Raw genomic sequence first — 16737 nt, forward strand, 5'->3', positions numbered from 1 at the left:
CACTGCAAGAACTGCAACGATTCAAGGAGCGAGTCCACTATCTTCTCAAGAATGGGCAAGAAATGCATCTCTGCAACCTTGCCCATATCTCAAGAATTGAAAAACATACCAAACATATTGTGCAGCCGTTACGAAAATGTAAATCTATGTTGTTTAAATGATTTCTTGACATTGTACTTCAAAATATACATTTCAGGTTGTGTCATTGGCACAAAGACCTTTCAGCAGAAGATGAAAGAAATTCAAGATGCAGTTCATAATAAGAACAGACACTCCCAGTCAGGAGCGACTGCTCTGCAGAAGAGATTGAGTTGTGACGAAACAGTATTTTTAATCTCAAAAGGGACAAAAACCTTTGACTTCTGTAAAGAAAAAAATCTGGTTGTCACAGGGGGTTTAGACAGAACTATTCGACTGTGGAACCCTCACCTCCCAGGGTAAGTAAACAAGTGGAAAAATGTAACGCCTTGAGAGTGTTATATCAGGAGTGTTGAGCTGCCTGTTCCTATGTGTATCAGTGTCAAATTCTACACTTTACATTTGATCAAATTCAAACTGAGGACAGGTAGTTATTGCAATATCCTACAATCGATAGAGTTGGATTGGATTTTGTTTACTGTCTCGTGTACCGAGGTACAGTGAAAAGTATTTTTCTGCGAGCAGCTCAACAGATCATTAAGTACATGAAAATAAAAGAAAAGAAAAGAAAAGAAAATACATAATAGGGCAACACAAGGTACACAATGTAACTACATAACACCGGCATCGGGTGAAGCATACAGGGGTGTAGTGTTAATCCAGTCAGTCCATAAGAGGGTCGTTTAGGAGTTTGGTAACAATGGGGAAGAAGCTGCTTTTGAGTTTGTTCGAGCGTGTTCTCAGACTTTTGTATCTCCTGCCCGGTGGAAGAAGTTGGGAGAGTGAGTAAGCCGGGTGGGAGGGGTCTTTGATTATGCTGCCCGCTTTCCCCAGGCAGCGGGAGGTGTAGATAGAGTCAATGGATGGGGGAACGGGTTTGTGTGATGGACTGGGTTGTGCTCATGACTCTCTGAGGTATCTTGCGGTCTTGGGCCGAGCAGTTGCCATACCAGGCTGTGATGCAGCCAGATAGGATGCTTTCTATGGTGCATCTGTAAAAGTTGGTAAGAGTTAATGTGGACATGCCAAATTTCCTTAGTTTCCTGAGGAAGTATAGGTGCTGTTGTGCTTTCTTGGTGGTAGCGTCGACGTGGGTGGACCAGGACAGATTTTTGGAGATGTGTACTCCTAGGAATTTGAAGCTGCTAGCTGCTAGAATTTGAAGTTGGTGAAATAGACAGGGAAAATCAAGTTGTTTATGCTATTTATTATTATTTGATGGTCTAAATAAATGGGTCCTAAAATGCTTTGAGAGTTTTTCTGTCCTCTGTTATTTACCTTGGGTTTTGTCGATGTCCCAGTAAAGGCACGACAGGAGATTCAGAGAATCCGCATGGAATTTCAGATTATTGTATTATGAGAAGAAATGGAACTAGTTAGATGCATGATTATTTTGATGTTTGCTTAACTATTGGGTACTGTAGAAAATTTATGGATGAGATAGAGACCATCATTGGGGAGATTGTGCACAACCTGTAAAATCGACTTCCTTGATGTATATATAGTATGGTCTATTTTGAACTCAATGCTTTTTTCTGTTAGCCTCTGCTGATTCTTCGACAAGTGTTCTTAGAGCTCTAAAATAGTGCACTGTTACTTGGACTGATCTAGAGGAACACTTCAGTGTGTGGTAGTGCAGTGTGAAGATAATGGTGATTTGCTCCATGCTGCACAACCTCACCATTACGAGGGGTCTGATCTAGCCACGAGACGGAGGATAGGACAAGGAACCTAAACAGCCCCTTTCTGCTAATACAAATGGTGAAGTACTCATCCAAGCGCAATGTGCAACCCCAATTCCCCCTTCATCCACCAAGAGTCCCTCTGTCACCACCACAGCACTTGCTTAACCAGAATGCAAAATTAAAAGCAACCCAAAAATAAATATTCTCAACCAAATTTATAAATGAAAGCATAACATATTGAAAGTAAAATTAACATAATCACCCTTGTGTATTCCCTTAGTGCTTATCTACCAGATGCTTTTGCCTATCCTTGTGCTTCTATGCCAGTTGTTTCAGCATGCTAATGGTCTGCTCCATCACCTATCATGTGGCAGCGAGGCTTTCATTGTATGTATGCTGTTCATGAATGTGGGTTGTCACAAGAGTCATCATCATATGGTCAGTGGATAACCCTTGCAGCTCAGTAGCTGCCCTTAGGTTTGTCATGAATGCTTAGATGCAGGTGGACAGTGGCTGCAGCAAAATGAGGGCATCATAACTTCCGACAGGATGGGGCAGGACCTTGCATGATTGGTTGCATCTGGGCACACAACAGATGGACAATGAGGAAGTGGAATCGGTTTTGGTTCCTGTACAGGACAGAGTTGACATGCAGTGTCTGTAAGGCGATGTGTGTGCAGACAATGCATCCTGAAGATTCCCAGTGAAGCCACGGCTTGCTTCATCTCTTTCTCCCTGGAATGAGAGAATAAAAGGTTGTTTTATCTCATTGAGTAGAGAACTACAGTGGATGTTGCAAATATCTCCAGCCTGCAGGACCCTGATGTCTAAAAATGTTCATCACCACTATCACCTGGACTGCCTCTGACAGTGCATTCCTGCTCGGAGGTCGCATTCAGGCTGCAGCAAAGGACAAAATTCAATGAGGACATCCTTACTGAAATGCCTGTTTTTGAGAATTGCTCCTTGAATATGGCGTCCTGATGTGACCCCTCTTCCTTTTCTGTCTTCCATTAGCTTGTCAAACTCTGCATGGGCTCTGTTTATAAGGTTATAAGAAAGAGGAGCAGAAGTACGTCACTTGCCCCACCAAGCCCTCTTCATCATTCAATAACATCATGGCTGATCTGTTATTAGCCTTAACTCCACTTTCCTGCCTGGCCTGTAACCCTTGACTCCTTTATTATCAAGAATCTGCCTAGCTCAGCCTTCAATATATTCAATGACCCAGGCTCTACTGGTCCCTGGAAGAGAATTCCAAAGACTAACGACTATCTGAGAGTAGAAATTCTTCTTCAACTCCATCTTACATCGTAGACCTCTTGGGCGGGATTCTCTGTTTAGGAGACTATGTTCTCCCACCAGAGCTGAATTTCAACCAGTTTATGGTCCCCCTGGGAGTAAAACCAGTAAGCAATTCCATATTTCTTGCCATGCAAATGTATGCATGGCATGGAATATGAGGGATTCCCAGGGACTCCTGCTAGTGGGCCACCATCTTGAGTGGGTGGCCCGATAGTGAGGTCCTGCCGGCCACCCCCAATCTCTCTCTCTCCCCCCCCCCCCCCCCCACCCCCCACCTTCACCGCACAGCAGCCTCCCACCCTGGATTGCCTGGGTGCCCCCCCCACCCCTAAGTATGGAGGTGACCCACCAGGGACCCCTGTAATAGGGAGATCCCCCAACAGGAACCTCTGTAATATGCTGTTCATTATCCTAATCAGGTCCTGTTCCAAGAGAATATATACTAGTCTACCCTTGTTTGGGAATAACTAGATTGCACATAAACCCTGAAGTGAGTATCAGAGTCTTCACTTACCACATCATTCCATATAAACCTTTGCAATTTTAACAGCTGTAGAAAGCATCAGACACACAAAATTGAAGCAGCAGCCAGAAGAAATCAGAAAACCACAAACCTGTAAGTACTTGATGGTCCCTTTAAATACTGCTGGTAGAGCAGGCATGGGGTTGAGGGGCAGGGGGCACCTTTGGGCTGCTGAATATGCTGTGTGAGGTTAAGTAGGGGGAAGGGCATTAACTGGAACATTGAGCTCCAAAATGACACTGCTGGCATGAAATAAGCATTGTATGCTGATTGATATCATAATCTGCCTGAAGTTTATACATCTACTGACTGTTCATTGTTTTCACGTCAACATCTTCACCTGTAACACATTGGTTGCAATTTGCCCCACAAGTGTGCACACAAACCATGGACACCATTTTAAGCTCTAAGGGCATTCACAGTGCCCCCCCAAAAAGCACAAATTATCCAAATTTCTGTCCCATAGAGTCAAGCAGAGGACTAAGTTTACCACCATCTGGTGCAGCCTTTCTAACAGCCATCAAGCAGTCTGGAAGGGAAATGAAATGAATGGCAAAAGTACAAAGTTTTGTGTAGAGGTCAAATATGATTTCTTCAGTTTTCCCAATAATCAACTGCAGAAAATTCTGGCTCATCCACAACTTGATCTTAGGCAGTTTGGCAGCATGAAATTAGTTGTGACATTGATACAAACGTTGCTAACATGACGACATGTCAAAGGAGCAATATTTAAATGAAGAAAAGGAAGGGGATGTGGTTGGAATTTTGGTTTAATTCAGAGTTGGTCATCTGCGAATGAGAGTGATACCAATGCCGGAGGTGCAGTCGGTGTGTTAGGACAGATCTCAATAGAACCATTGAAGAGATAGCTACTGGAGCTGGAATAAGAACAGGAAATGGCATAAAAGCTCAGCAGGTCTGGCAGGATCTGTGGAGAGAGAAACAGAGTTAATGTTTCAAGTCCATTTGACTCTTCTTCACAGCTGGATGTCTCTGCAAGTCGATGGCCTATAGGTTGGGAAAAGCATCAGGAGGTTTAACAGATTGGTATGAGTAGGTTGTGCAGTTTCAACTGGTTAAACTTTGGCATTAGATCCGCATGCATTTGAATCTCCTAAACTTTGGTGCTTGGTAGCTTGGATAAGTGTGGTGTATCCCTACTCTATATTAGGCAAACAGAAACTTCACTTATATGCTTTCAATGGTAGCTTGATTTGGTTCTTAATGGGTTTCCATGCATTTTATAATTTAATGGGTTTCCATGTGAGTCCATGCATTTTATAATGGGTTTCCATGTGAGTCCATGCATTTTATAATTTAATGCGTTTCCATGTGAGTCCATGCATTTTATAATGGGTTTCCATGTGAGTCCATGCATTTTATAATTTAATGGGTTTCGATGTGAGTCCATGCATTTTATAATGGGTTTCCATGTGAGACCATGCATTTTATAATGGGTTTCCATGTGAGTCCATGCATTTTATAATAGGTTTCCATGCGAGTCCATGCATTTTATAATGGGTTTCCATGCGAGTCCATGCATTTTATAATGGGTTTCCATGTGAGTCCATGCATTTTAAATTGGGTTTCCAAGTGAGTCCATGCATTTTATAATGGGTTTCCATGCGAGTCCATGCATTTTATAATGGATTTCCATGTGAGTCCATGCATTTTAAATTGGGTTTCCAAGTGAGTCCATACATTTTATAATCGGTTTCCATGTGAGTCCATGCATTTTATAATTTAATAGATTTCCCTGTGAGTCCATGCATTTTTATAAAAAAGTAACTTTTCTTTTGCTGTTTTTTTCTTTGCTTTCCTTAATCAGCTAATATTTTTTCATGGGACCAATACGCTCAGGCTGTCCTCCTGGTACCAACATGTGTCAAGGAATTACGCTATAAAGCATTGCAGGCTGATCTTCAACTCCTTCTCCACCCTGAGAACCATTCACCACATTTGCCTTGTATCTAGTGTTCCTCTTCACCTTCCATCTGATTCTACCTCACTGCCTACCAGCCTGAACTGATTCTTCTTCTATCGTAGCCAGAGTCAGGGACAACCACTGGGAGGCAGAGCTAACCCAGCAATATGGAAATCACTATGGGAGGCATGGTAGCACAGTGATTAGCACTGTTGCTTCACAACGCCAGGGACCAGGGTTCAATTCCCAGCTTGGGTCACTGTATGCCTCCGCGGAGTCTGCACGTTCTCCCCGTGTCTTCGTGGGTTTCCTCCGGATGCTCCTGTTTCCTCCCACAAGTCCCGAAAGACGTGCTTGTTAGGTGAATTGGACATTCTGAATTCTCCCTCTGTGTACCCGAGCAAGCGCTGTAGTGGTGACTAGGGGATTTTCACAGTAACTCCATTGCAGTGTTAATGTAAGCCTACTTGTGACAAAGATAAAGATTATTATTATTATTTTGACAGATGATATTTATGGAGGCAGATTTGATGGGAAGACAGTTATAATAACAGACTGACTAAAGCAATTACAGGAAGCCCTTCTCTTTCTGACAGCTTGCTACAGGTTATGCATAAAATGAGTCAGAATGCCTAACTTCTGGGTGATTTGATCTTTTGCTGGTAATCTTTTTATACAGCCGACGAACTGGTATACTGACTGGACACAATTCACCTATCATCTTCCTCAGTATTGCTGCGGGAGACAGTCGGATATTTTCAATCTCCGTTGACAAGATAATTAAGGTTTGAAAAGTCACTTTCTTCATTGTTTTCAAATAAATATATAATTTTATTCAACCCTTCCAGAATGTATTCTGCAAGAATACAGAAAGTATACAAAAAACATAAATGTCATGGGGAAGGAGAACAGCTGGATTCTTTCTGCATCATTTTCATTATCATCATGTCATATACCATTGGGATGAAGGCCTTTTTATTATGGATCAAAAAGGTTTCATTTATTTTTGATAAAATTCCAATTAAAGGGGCAATTTAGCATGGCCTATCCACCTAACCTGCACATCTTTGGGTTGTGGGGGTGAGACTCACGCAGACACAGGGAGAATGTGCAAACTCCACAAGGACAGTAAACCAGGGCTGAGATAGAACCTGGGTCTACGGTGCTGTGAGGCAGCAGTGCTAACCACTGCACCACCGTGCCGACCCAAAAAGGTTTTATTATGATTTGTTGAGATATGTATATGGGAAACAAAAAGTTTGTCAAGTCCTTTTTTGTGATGGTCATTGATTCTGAGATATGCCCATACTTAGGTGAAATTATGATGGCTGCTTTCCAGCACTAAATAAAAGTTGAGGAGTTCATTTTTTTCCCTTTTAAACTCGATTAGAAATGCAACAAATGTAGTCCATTGGGTTGATTTCAATGGCCGGGTTTCATTTGCAATTGATTCCGGGATGCGCTCATGGTCAGAAGCAGCCTCTGGGGGACCAGAGGGCATGGTTCCCAGTACTAAGGAAAGTAAATTGATGAAGGGGAAGCAGAGGTGGGAAGAATCCTGAAGCAGGGAAGACCCAAGGTTTCTTTGTGGTGTCTGGTCCTCCACAGCTACAAGAAATCTAAAAACAAGTTCCTTTACTGAGCCTCTCCCGGCTTTAGGTCTTATTTCTAGGATGTTTGGTCAGACATGGAAACCACCTCAGGCCTCAAGTTAAAATCACAGATCAGGCCCAAATACGGTCACATTTAAAGAAACCCCTTCTGGTTTCAGTTTCTAAGCCGAGATGCTTTAGATAAACTGCAGATTGTAGTTTTTTAAGATAGGTATTTATACAGAAACAAAATAAATCAGATAAAATAGATGTACAGCTGTAAGCACTTAACTCTCACTTACATTTAAGTGTGTTCTGAAACCAGAGCAACATAGCAATTTGGAATTAAGAGGTTCACTCCATCTCCCCTCCCATTCTCATAATTATAATCATAGAATCCCTACAGTGCAGAAGGAGGCCATTCAGCCCTGCCCAAAGGGCATGCAGCTGGGGGCCTCCGATCTCCTTGGAGACTCCCACGAGTACCGTTTCGTCTGGTTCTGTTTGCGGGGCCCTCGATGCAAAGGGATTGAATCCCAAAGCCTCAGGTACCTCGGGAATCTGCACATTAGAGTAAGGCTTACTGCCTCGCTCTAATATACAAATTTGCCAAAATGTGATCCCACTCATTGTGGGCGGGATTCCCCTTGCAACGTCTCGCGTGATAGCGTTGAATCTCGTGAGGCGTTGCGAGCCACGTAGATCCCGGGAGCAAGGCCTCCCAGCTTTCACCGGCCACGCTGCATGGCGGTGAGATACTTTTCTGGCGCACCATGGCTGGAAGATCGCGCCCAAGGTTTTCTAATATATATATGTGAATGTATTTGACTGCAAAAGAGCAATGCATGGGCAATTAAGTGCTACTCAATATTTGTGTTCTTCACATTAGATCACATCAGTTAGAGCATTAAAATCCAATTGTTTTATAATTTGAAGATAATCCAGTTAACCAGGAAATCCTATGGTGACAAAAGATTTTTTTTGCACAAAGATAAAAGCAAATTTCTGCGGAAGCTGGAACCTAAAACTAAAACAGAAAATACTGGACAATCTCAGCAGGTCTGACAGCATCCGTGGAGAGAGAAAGGAACTAATGTTTCAAGTCTGGATGACTCTGAGTCTGGATGGCTTTGGCAAAGAGTCACCTGGACTCGAAATGTAGTTCCTTTCTCTCTCCACAGATGCTGTCAGACCTGCTGAGATTGTCCAGTATTTTCTGTTTTTGTGTAAACATTTTTACAGTTGAACCACACCTTTTCATTGAAGCAATCAATTCACAAATCATATAGTATGTACTACACAGTACAAAACTTTCTTCCGTCTACAGACTGAACTTCTATGATCCATCAGAGTGGATAGGGTCCCTGGAAATTAGTGTCTCCAAATTCTGATCTGATTCAGGTGTAATATCCAAATATTAACATAAATACAGTGCAAGTGATGAGAAATATTGTTTATTCTTCTTCACCTCAACAAGAAAATAAATTACAAATTTAAAAAGATGTACAATGGGGTGATTTGTTGAGCAAGTTTTAAACCTGCAGAAACTTTGATGGCTGATAGGAGTGTGGATTACAGAGGTTCCACTGTGTTATTATTATACATTGATCAGAAAGCACTTTAACTTTATAATGAAACGGTTCCCCTCCTCATTACTTTCTCCTATAAATCATCAAGTGGCATGCATGTCTTCACAGCAATGATATTGCATCAGTGGTATCATATTGAGGTCTGCTTTTAGATTTGGGATATTGAAGATCAAACTTGCCTCATCACTGTGAAACCAAAAGCCAGTCAGATCAATGGAGATCTGGCTGCTTGTTATCATTCTCATGAACTGAAGGCACTCTACGTTGCAACGGACTCACTAGCACTGCTTCTGCTCCAGGGCAGGTAAGCAGTTAAAATCTTGCTGAGCATGTGTGGTCATTATTAATGGCATCAATTACAGCCACATGGAATCAAACAGATAGAAGAAATTGAACTAGATTTCTCAAAATGTCACTAAGAAAATGTATAATAAATCTTCTGAATCAGCAGGTTACAGCCCTCAGGACTCAACATTGAGTTCAACAACAAATTTAGACTGTGATCTTTCTCCTCCATCTTGACCCTCTTTTTATCCAAATTATTTTCTGTCCTATTGCAAACATCCCCACCCCCAACTTGGCCACCTGTTACTGTTCTTAAGCTTTGCTTTCATTGAGTACTGCCCTTTGTTCTCCTATGTTCTACTTGTCATGATATGCAAACATGGAACCAATGAACACTCGGAATAGGACACAACCAATGGGCAGTCAGGACACTCAGAGGTGGCATCACCACAAGGGGGCATGACATAAACACTATAAAAGGGATGAGGCACTCACACCCTGCCTCTTTCCATAGACAGACATCTGGAGAGTTAGACAGGGTTGATCAGCAGCATCACACCCCAGCACATGGCTTAGAGCAAGCTGGTACAGTTAGACTGAGTTACTACAGTTAGATTAGCAGAGAGTCGAAATCATTTGAGAACTGTGTTAATAGTTCAATAAACACGTTGAACTCATTTCAGAGTCTGGAGCATCCTTTAGTTCAGACTGCATCAAGTAGCAGCCTGTGTTATCCGAAGCAGCATAACACAACATGATACCAGGAATGACTGTTCAATCTATTTAGTTCAACTCAGCAAGATCCGTGACAACCAGCTACTGAATACAGGCACAATGGACAAGATTCAGGCTCCTCATCAGCTCAGGACCACCAGCAATCTTAGTGCCAACTGGCGATCATTCAAGCAGAAATTTCAACTATACGTGGAAGCACCCGACCTCAATGGCGCGACCGATGCTCGGAAGATAGCTCTTCTACTCACCACTGCGGGTGACCATGCGATAGAGATCTTCAACTCCTTTCACTTTTCCGAAGCGCAGGACAAAACGAAGTACCAAACCATCCTGGACAAATTTGACAGCCACTGCGAGGTGGACACCAACTAAATCTCCGAGCGCTACTTCTTCAAGCAGAGGATGCAAGGTAAAGACGAATCTTTCAATTCCTATCTAACTAACCTTAGACTGCTAGCGCAGTGATAGCACTGACTCCATGAACAAAGACCAAATCGTTTTTGGAGTCCACTCTGATCCTCTGCGAGAGCAATTGTTGAAAATCAAGCACATGACCCTGCCAGTCGTAATTGAAACGTGTACTGTGCATGAGCACTCTAAAAATCGCTATTCACAGTACAAAACGGCAGAAAGTGAAAAACAAGCCTCCCACGAGTTGGAGAGTCTTCAGGCCATCTCCCGGATGCAGCGCCTCCACATTGACGAAAGCGGCCATTTCGCGCGCTCTTCCCGGGGCCCGACGCATGCGCAATGCGATCGGGAACACAAAGAGGCCGAAAACCGCAATGCGCAGTTGCAGACGTCCGAGAACCGCACCGCGCATGCTCAACGACGCACTGAGCGTCATGACGCCGACGTCATGACGTGTGCGAATTGCGGCACCACCCATTTAAAAAAACAACTGCCCTGCAAGAGGCAAACGCTGTTTAAACTGTGGGAAACCAAACCACTATGCAGCCCTGTGCAGATCTGCACCACCAGTCAGGAGCCAGCGCTCCCAATTCTGAAGTATCAGAAGTGTGCAACACCGAATGCATGACTCTGATCCAGGCAGCGCGACGGATCCAGATGATGATACCCGGACAACACTTACCGAGTGGGCATTATTACGAAGTACGAATACGCCATACCGGACACATCGCGAGTCCAATCAATCCTGGCCGTGGATTCTGAGGACGAATGGCATGCAGTGATGAAGGTCAACCACTACCCCATCCAGTTCAAATTGGACACAGGTGCCTCCGCAGGTGGACTTCAAGAGAATCAAGAAGCCCCCCACAATCCTTCCAGCTGCCTGCAAACTCCTGGACTATAATGGAAACACAATCAAGGCACTCTGGTCCTGCCATCTGCAGGTGTCCAGCCGACACACACAAGCAAGCTTAAGCTTCGAGATTGTTAAACCAGACAGGGCGTCCCTGCTAGATGCACACGCCTGCAAGCAACTGAACCGCATTCAAAGTGTCTACACCACGCTGCCGTCCCATTCGGATGTTCAGGCCAGCATCGACGACATCCTAACCCAGTACCCAGATGTATTTTGCGGGATGGGCACGCTGCCATACGAGTACAAGATTCTACTGCGGCCTGATGCCAAGCCAGTGGCCCACGCATCATGACGTGTCCCTGCTCCACTGAGAGAGCGCCTGAAGGCAGAGCTCACGAGTCTACAACAAAAATGCATCATCTCTAAGGTCACTGAACCAACCGACTGGGTCAGCTTGATGGTGTGCGTAAAGAAGCCTTCAGGGGACCTACGCATCTGCATTGACCCCAAGGATCTAAACAAAAACATTATGCGGGAACATTACCCCATCCCGAAGAGGGACAAAATCACGAGTGAGATGGCACACGCGCGCTTCTTCACAAAATTGGATGCATCCCAAGGATCTTGGCAAATCCAACTTGAAGAATCCAGCAGAAGGCTCTGCACCTTCAGCATGCCTTTTGGCAGATTCTGCTATAACCGAATGCCATTTGGCATCATCTCGGCATCAGATATTTTCCACCGCATCATGGAACAGATGATGGAGGGAATAGAAGGGGTTCGTGTCTACGTTGACAATATCATAATCTGGTCCACAACCCCGGAGGAACATGTGTCGCGACTCAAGATAGTATTCCGACGCAAAGTGCCACACAAAAGGTTGCTGCATAAGATAAAGATGCATGGCATTAAGGGGAAAGTAGTAGCATGGATAGAGGATTGGTTAATTAATAGAAAGCAAAGAGTGGGGATTAATGGGTGTTTCTCTGGTTGGCAATCAGTAGCTAGTGGTGTCCCTCAGGGATCAGTGTTGGGCCCACAACTGTTCACAATTTACATAGATGATTTGGAGTTGGGGACCAAGGGCAATGTGTCCAAGTTTGCAGACGACACTAAGATAAGTGGTAAAGCAAAAAGTGCAGAGGATACTGGAAGTCTGCAGAGGGATTTGGATAGGCTAAGTAAATGGGCTAGGGTCTGGCAGATGGAATACAATGTTGACAAATGTGAGGTTATCCATTTTGGTAGGAATAACAGCAAAAGGGATTATTATTTAAATGATAAAATATTAAAACATGCTGCAGTGCAGAGAGACCTGGGTGTGCTAGTGCATGAGTCGCAAAAAGTTGGTTTACAGGTGCAACAGGTGATTAAGAAGGCAAATAGAATTTTGTCCTTCATTGCTAGAGGGATGGAGTTTAAGACTAGGAAGATTATGCTGCAATTGTATAAGGTGTTAGTGAGGCCACACCTGGAGTATTGTGTTCGGTTTTGGTCTTCTTACTTGAGAAAGGACGTACTGGCACTGGAGGTTGTGCAGAGGAGATTAACTAGGCTAATCCCAGAGCTGAAGGGGTTGGATTACGAGGAGAGGTTGAGTAGACTGGGACTGTACTTGTTGGAATTTAGAAGGATGAGGGGGATCTTATAGAAACATATAAAGTTATGAAGGGAATAGAGAGGATAGATGCGGGCAGGTTGTTTCCACTGGCGGGTGAAAGCAGAACAAGGGACATAGCCTCAAAATAAGGGGAAGTAGATTTAGGACTGAGCTTAGGAGGAACGTCTTCATCCAAAGGGTTGTGAATCTATGGAATTCCTTGCCCAGTGAAGCAATAGAGGCTCCTTCATTAAATGTTTTTAAGATAAAGATAGATAGTTTTTTGAAGAATAAAGGAATTAAGGGTTATGGTGTTCAGGCCGGAAAGTGGAGCTGAGTCCACAAAAGATCAGCCATGATCTCATTGAATGGTGGAGCAGGCTCGAGGGGCCAGATGGCCTACTCCTGCTTCTAGTTCTTATGTTCTTATGTACTTATACATGAACATGGCCTCAAGCTAAACAGGTCCAAGTGCTGTTTTGGGACATCCACGCTGAAGTTCCTGGGCGATCAGATTTCGCAACACGGTGTGCGCCCAGACACAGACAAAATTAAAGCCATCGAGGCAATGAAAGTCCCCGAGGACAAGAAGGCAGTACTGCGCTTCCTGGGAATGGTCAATTTCCTTTGGTAAGTTCATCCCAAATTTGGCCACACACACAAAGGCCCTACGCAACCTGGTGAAAAAATCAACCACCTTTGAGTGGAAGGCGGAGCACCGAACAGAGTGGCTGGAGCTGAAAGCCAAGCTCACCACTGCACCCGTCCTTGCATTCTTTGACCCAGACCTAGAGACCAAGATATCCACAGATGCGAGTCAGGATGGCATTGGGGCGGTGTTGCTTCAAAGAGACAACAAGTCATCCTGGGTACCAGTAGCATACGCGTCACAGGCAATGACATCCACTGAGACCAGATATGCGCAGATTTAGAAGGAGTGTTTAGGTCTTCTCACCGGCATCCTCAGATTTCATGATTATGTCTACGGTTTGCCAACATTTACTGTTGAGACGGATCATAGGCCTCTGGTCCACATCATCCAAAAGGACCTGAACGACATAACGCCTCGTTTGCAGAGAATTCAGCTCAAACTCCGGAGGTATGATTTCAATTTGGTGTACACACCTGGATAGGAGCTCATCATCGCCGATGCATTGTCCCGCTCCATCAACTCACCCAGTGAACCACTGGCGATCATCCGGCACATTGAATTGCAGGTACAACTGTGTGCAAGCACTCTCCCGGCAACAGATGAGAAGATCGTTCTCATCCCATACCAGCCTCCCCGAACAGGCGCCGGAATGTGGCGACTAGGGGCTTTTCACAGTAACTTCATTGAAGCCTACTCGTGACAATAAGCGATTTTCATTTCATTTCATTTCATAAATCGCCCCCTGGGCCTTCCTCCATTGCACCTCCGCCTTCCTGGTGGTCAACAGGTCGAATTCGGCCGAGAGGCTTCGCCTCTCCCTCAACAGTCCCTCCTCAGGCACCTCCGCATACCTCCTGTCTACCCTCACCATCTCCCCCACCAGCCTCTCCCTCTCCCTCTGCTCTCTCCTCTCCTTGTGGGCCCTAATGGAGATCAGCTCTCCCCTAACCACCGCCTTCAGCGCCTCCCATACCATCCCCACTTGGACCTCCCTGTTATCGTTGGCCTCCAGGTATCTCTCTATGCTTCCTCGGACCCGCTCACTCACCTCCTCGTCCGCCAACAGCCCCACCTCCAAGCGCCACAACGGGCGCTGGTCCCTCTCCTCCCCCAGCTCTAGGTCTACCCAATGCAGGGCGTGATCCGAAATGGCTATCGCCGAGTACTCGGTATCTTCTACTCTTGCTATCAGCGCCCTACTCATAATAAAGAAGTCAATCCGAGAATAAGCCTTATGAACATGCGGGAAGAATGAAAATTCCCTAGCCCCTGGCCTTGCAAATCTCCAAGGGTCCACCCCTCCCATCTGGTCCATAAACCCCCTCAGCACCTTAGCTGCTGCCAGTTTCCTACCCGTCCTAGACCTGGAGCGATCTAGAGCCGGATCCAACACCGTGTTAAAGTCCCTCCCCCCCCATTATCAGGCCCCCCCACTTCCAAGTCCGGGATCCGACCCAACATGCACTGCATAAAACCCGCATCGTCCCAATTCGGGGCATACACATTGACCAACACCACCCTCTCCCCTTGCAGCTTACCACTTACCATTATGTACCTGCCGCCATTGTCTGTCACAATGCTCGACGCCTCGAACCGGCACCCTCTTTCCCACCAAGATCGCCATCCCTGACTTTTTGGCATCTAACCCTGAGTGAAACACCTGACCTACCCACCCCTTCCTCAATCTTACCTGGTCTGCCACCTTCAGGTGTGTCTCCTGGAGCATGACCACATCTACCTTCAGCCCCTTCAGGTGCGCGAATAACCGGGCCCGCTTGACCGGCCCGTTCAGTCCCCTTACATTCCAGGTTATCAGCCGGATTGGGGGGCTACCCGTCCCCTCCCCCGCCGACTAGCCATAAACCCTCCTTGGCCAGCCACGCGCCCGCACCCCACGCCCGGCCCGTCCCCACGGCGGCAGACCCCGTCCCAACCCCCTCTACTTGCTCCAGCTCCCCCTTGACCATAGCAGCAGCAACCGTGCCCCCCCCCCAGCTAGGATCCCTCCTAGCTGCTTTACTCCACCCATTGCACTCTCACAAGTCAGCTGACTCCTGCTGACCCCGGCTACTCCCGCCTCTCCTTCGACTCCTCCCATTGTAGGACATACCCTCCTCCTCCATTACCCAGCCACAGGCTCTCCGCCTCCCCCTTCCACCCCGAGCGCAGGAAACAACCCTCGCTTCCCCGCCCCAGCCCCCCCCCCCCCGCTCCAGCCTTCAGCGCGGGAAAAAGCCCACGCTTTCCAACTGCCCAGCCCCGCCACCCCTGTCGCAGCTCCTTTTACAGGCCCCGTCTCCTCACCCCCGACTCGGGCCTCACTCTCCCCCGCGTGGCCCCATCCCCCCTACCGGCCATCCACCCCTACTCTATTTGCTTACCCCCCTCCAAGAGCTCACCCAACAGACCCACCCAAACAGTGCCCAACCCACCCGAACCACCCTCATCGAACCAAACAGAAATAAGAGCAAAGAACCCCCCCCCTCAAAGTGTAACACCCCAACAGCAATCCCCGACCACCCATCCCGACCCTCAGTTTGTGTCCAGTTTCTCGGCCTGGACAAAGGCCCACGCCTCCTCCGGAGACTCAAAATAATGGTGCCGGTCCTTGTAGGTGACCCACAGTCGCGCCGGCTGCAGCATGCCAAACTTCACCCCCTTTCTGTGCAGCGCCACCTTCGTACCAATTGTACCCGGCCCTCTTCTTCGCCACCTCCGCATTCCAGTCCTGGTATATTCGAACCTCCGCGTTCTCCCACCTGCTGCTCCTCTCTTTCTTGGCCCACCTGAGCACACACTCCCGATCAGCGAACCGATGAAACCGCACCAGTACCGCCTGTGGCGGCTCGTTAGCCTTGGGCCTCCTCGCCAGCACTCTATGGGCCCCTTCCAGCTCCATGGGCCCCTGGAAGGACACTGCTCCCATCAGCGAGTTTAGCATGGTGACCACATAGGCCCCCATGTCCGATCCCTCCAGCCCCTCCAGGAGGCCCAGAATCCGCAAATTCTTCCACCTCGACCGATTCTCCATCTCCTCGAACCGTTCCTGCCATTTCTTGTGGAGCGCCTCTTGCGCCTCCACCTTTACCGCAAGGCCTAAGATCGCGTCCTCGTTGTTGGAGACCTTTTGTCGGACCTCGCGGATTGCCACCCCTGGGCCGTCTGTGTCTCCAGCAGCTTATCGATAGAAGCCTTCATCGGCTCCGGCAAGTCCGCTTTAATCTCCCTGAAACAGCGCTGGATAACCTCCTGCTGCTCCTGCGCCCACTGCATCCACGCTGCCTGGTCCCCGCCCGCCGCCATTTTGCTCTCCTTCTCTCGCACCTTCTTTGGGTTCACCACCACTTTTTTAGTCGCCCCAACCCTGGTCCAAGCCATACACTGTCGGGGAACTATTGCAATCTCCTTCCCAAACCGGGAAATGTCGAAAAAATTCCTTTGG

At 46.6% G+C, this 16737-nt stretch overlaps 1 protein-coding gene across 1 annotated transcript in view; it reads left to right on the plus strand.

Annotated features, from left to right (window-relative positions):
• The window catches only part of LOC140409488 (cilia- and flagella-associated protein 337-like), an 85372-nt gene that overhangs the window by 47949 nt on the left and 20686 nt on the right, over window positions 1–16737 (plus strand). The window contains exons 9-11 of the mRNA XM_072497900.1: window positions 197–437; window positions 6255–6360; window positions 8909–9060. Of these exons, the coding sequence (XP_072354001.1) occupies window positions 197–437; window positions 6255–6360; window positions 8909–9060 (499 nt within the window). The remainder of the gene's footprint in view (window positions 1–196; window positions 438–6254; window positions 6361–8908; window positions 9061–16737) is intronic.

This window comes from Scyliorhinus torazame, chromosome 3 (assembly GCF_047496885.1).
Source record: "Scyliorhinus torazame isolate Kashiwa2021f chromosome 3, sScyTor2.1, whole genome shotgun sequence".
In the NCBI taxonomy this organism is placed as follows: domain Eukaryota; kingdom Metazoa; phylum Chordata; class Chondrichthyes; order Carcharhiniformes; family Scyliorhinidae; genus Scyliorhinus; species Scyliorhinus torazame.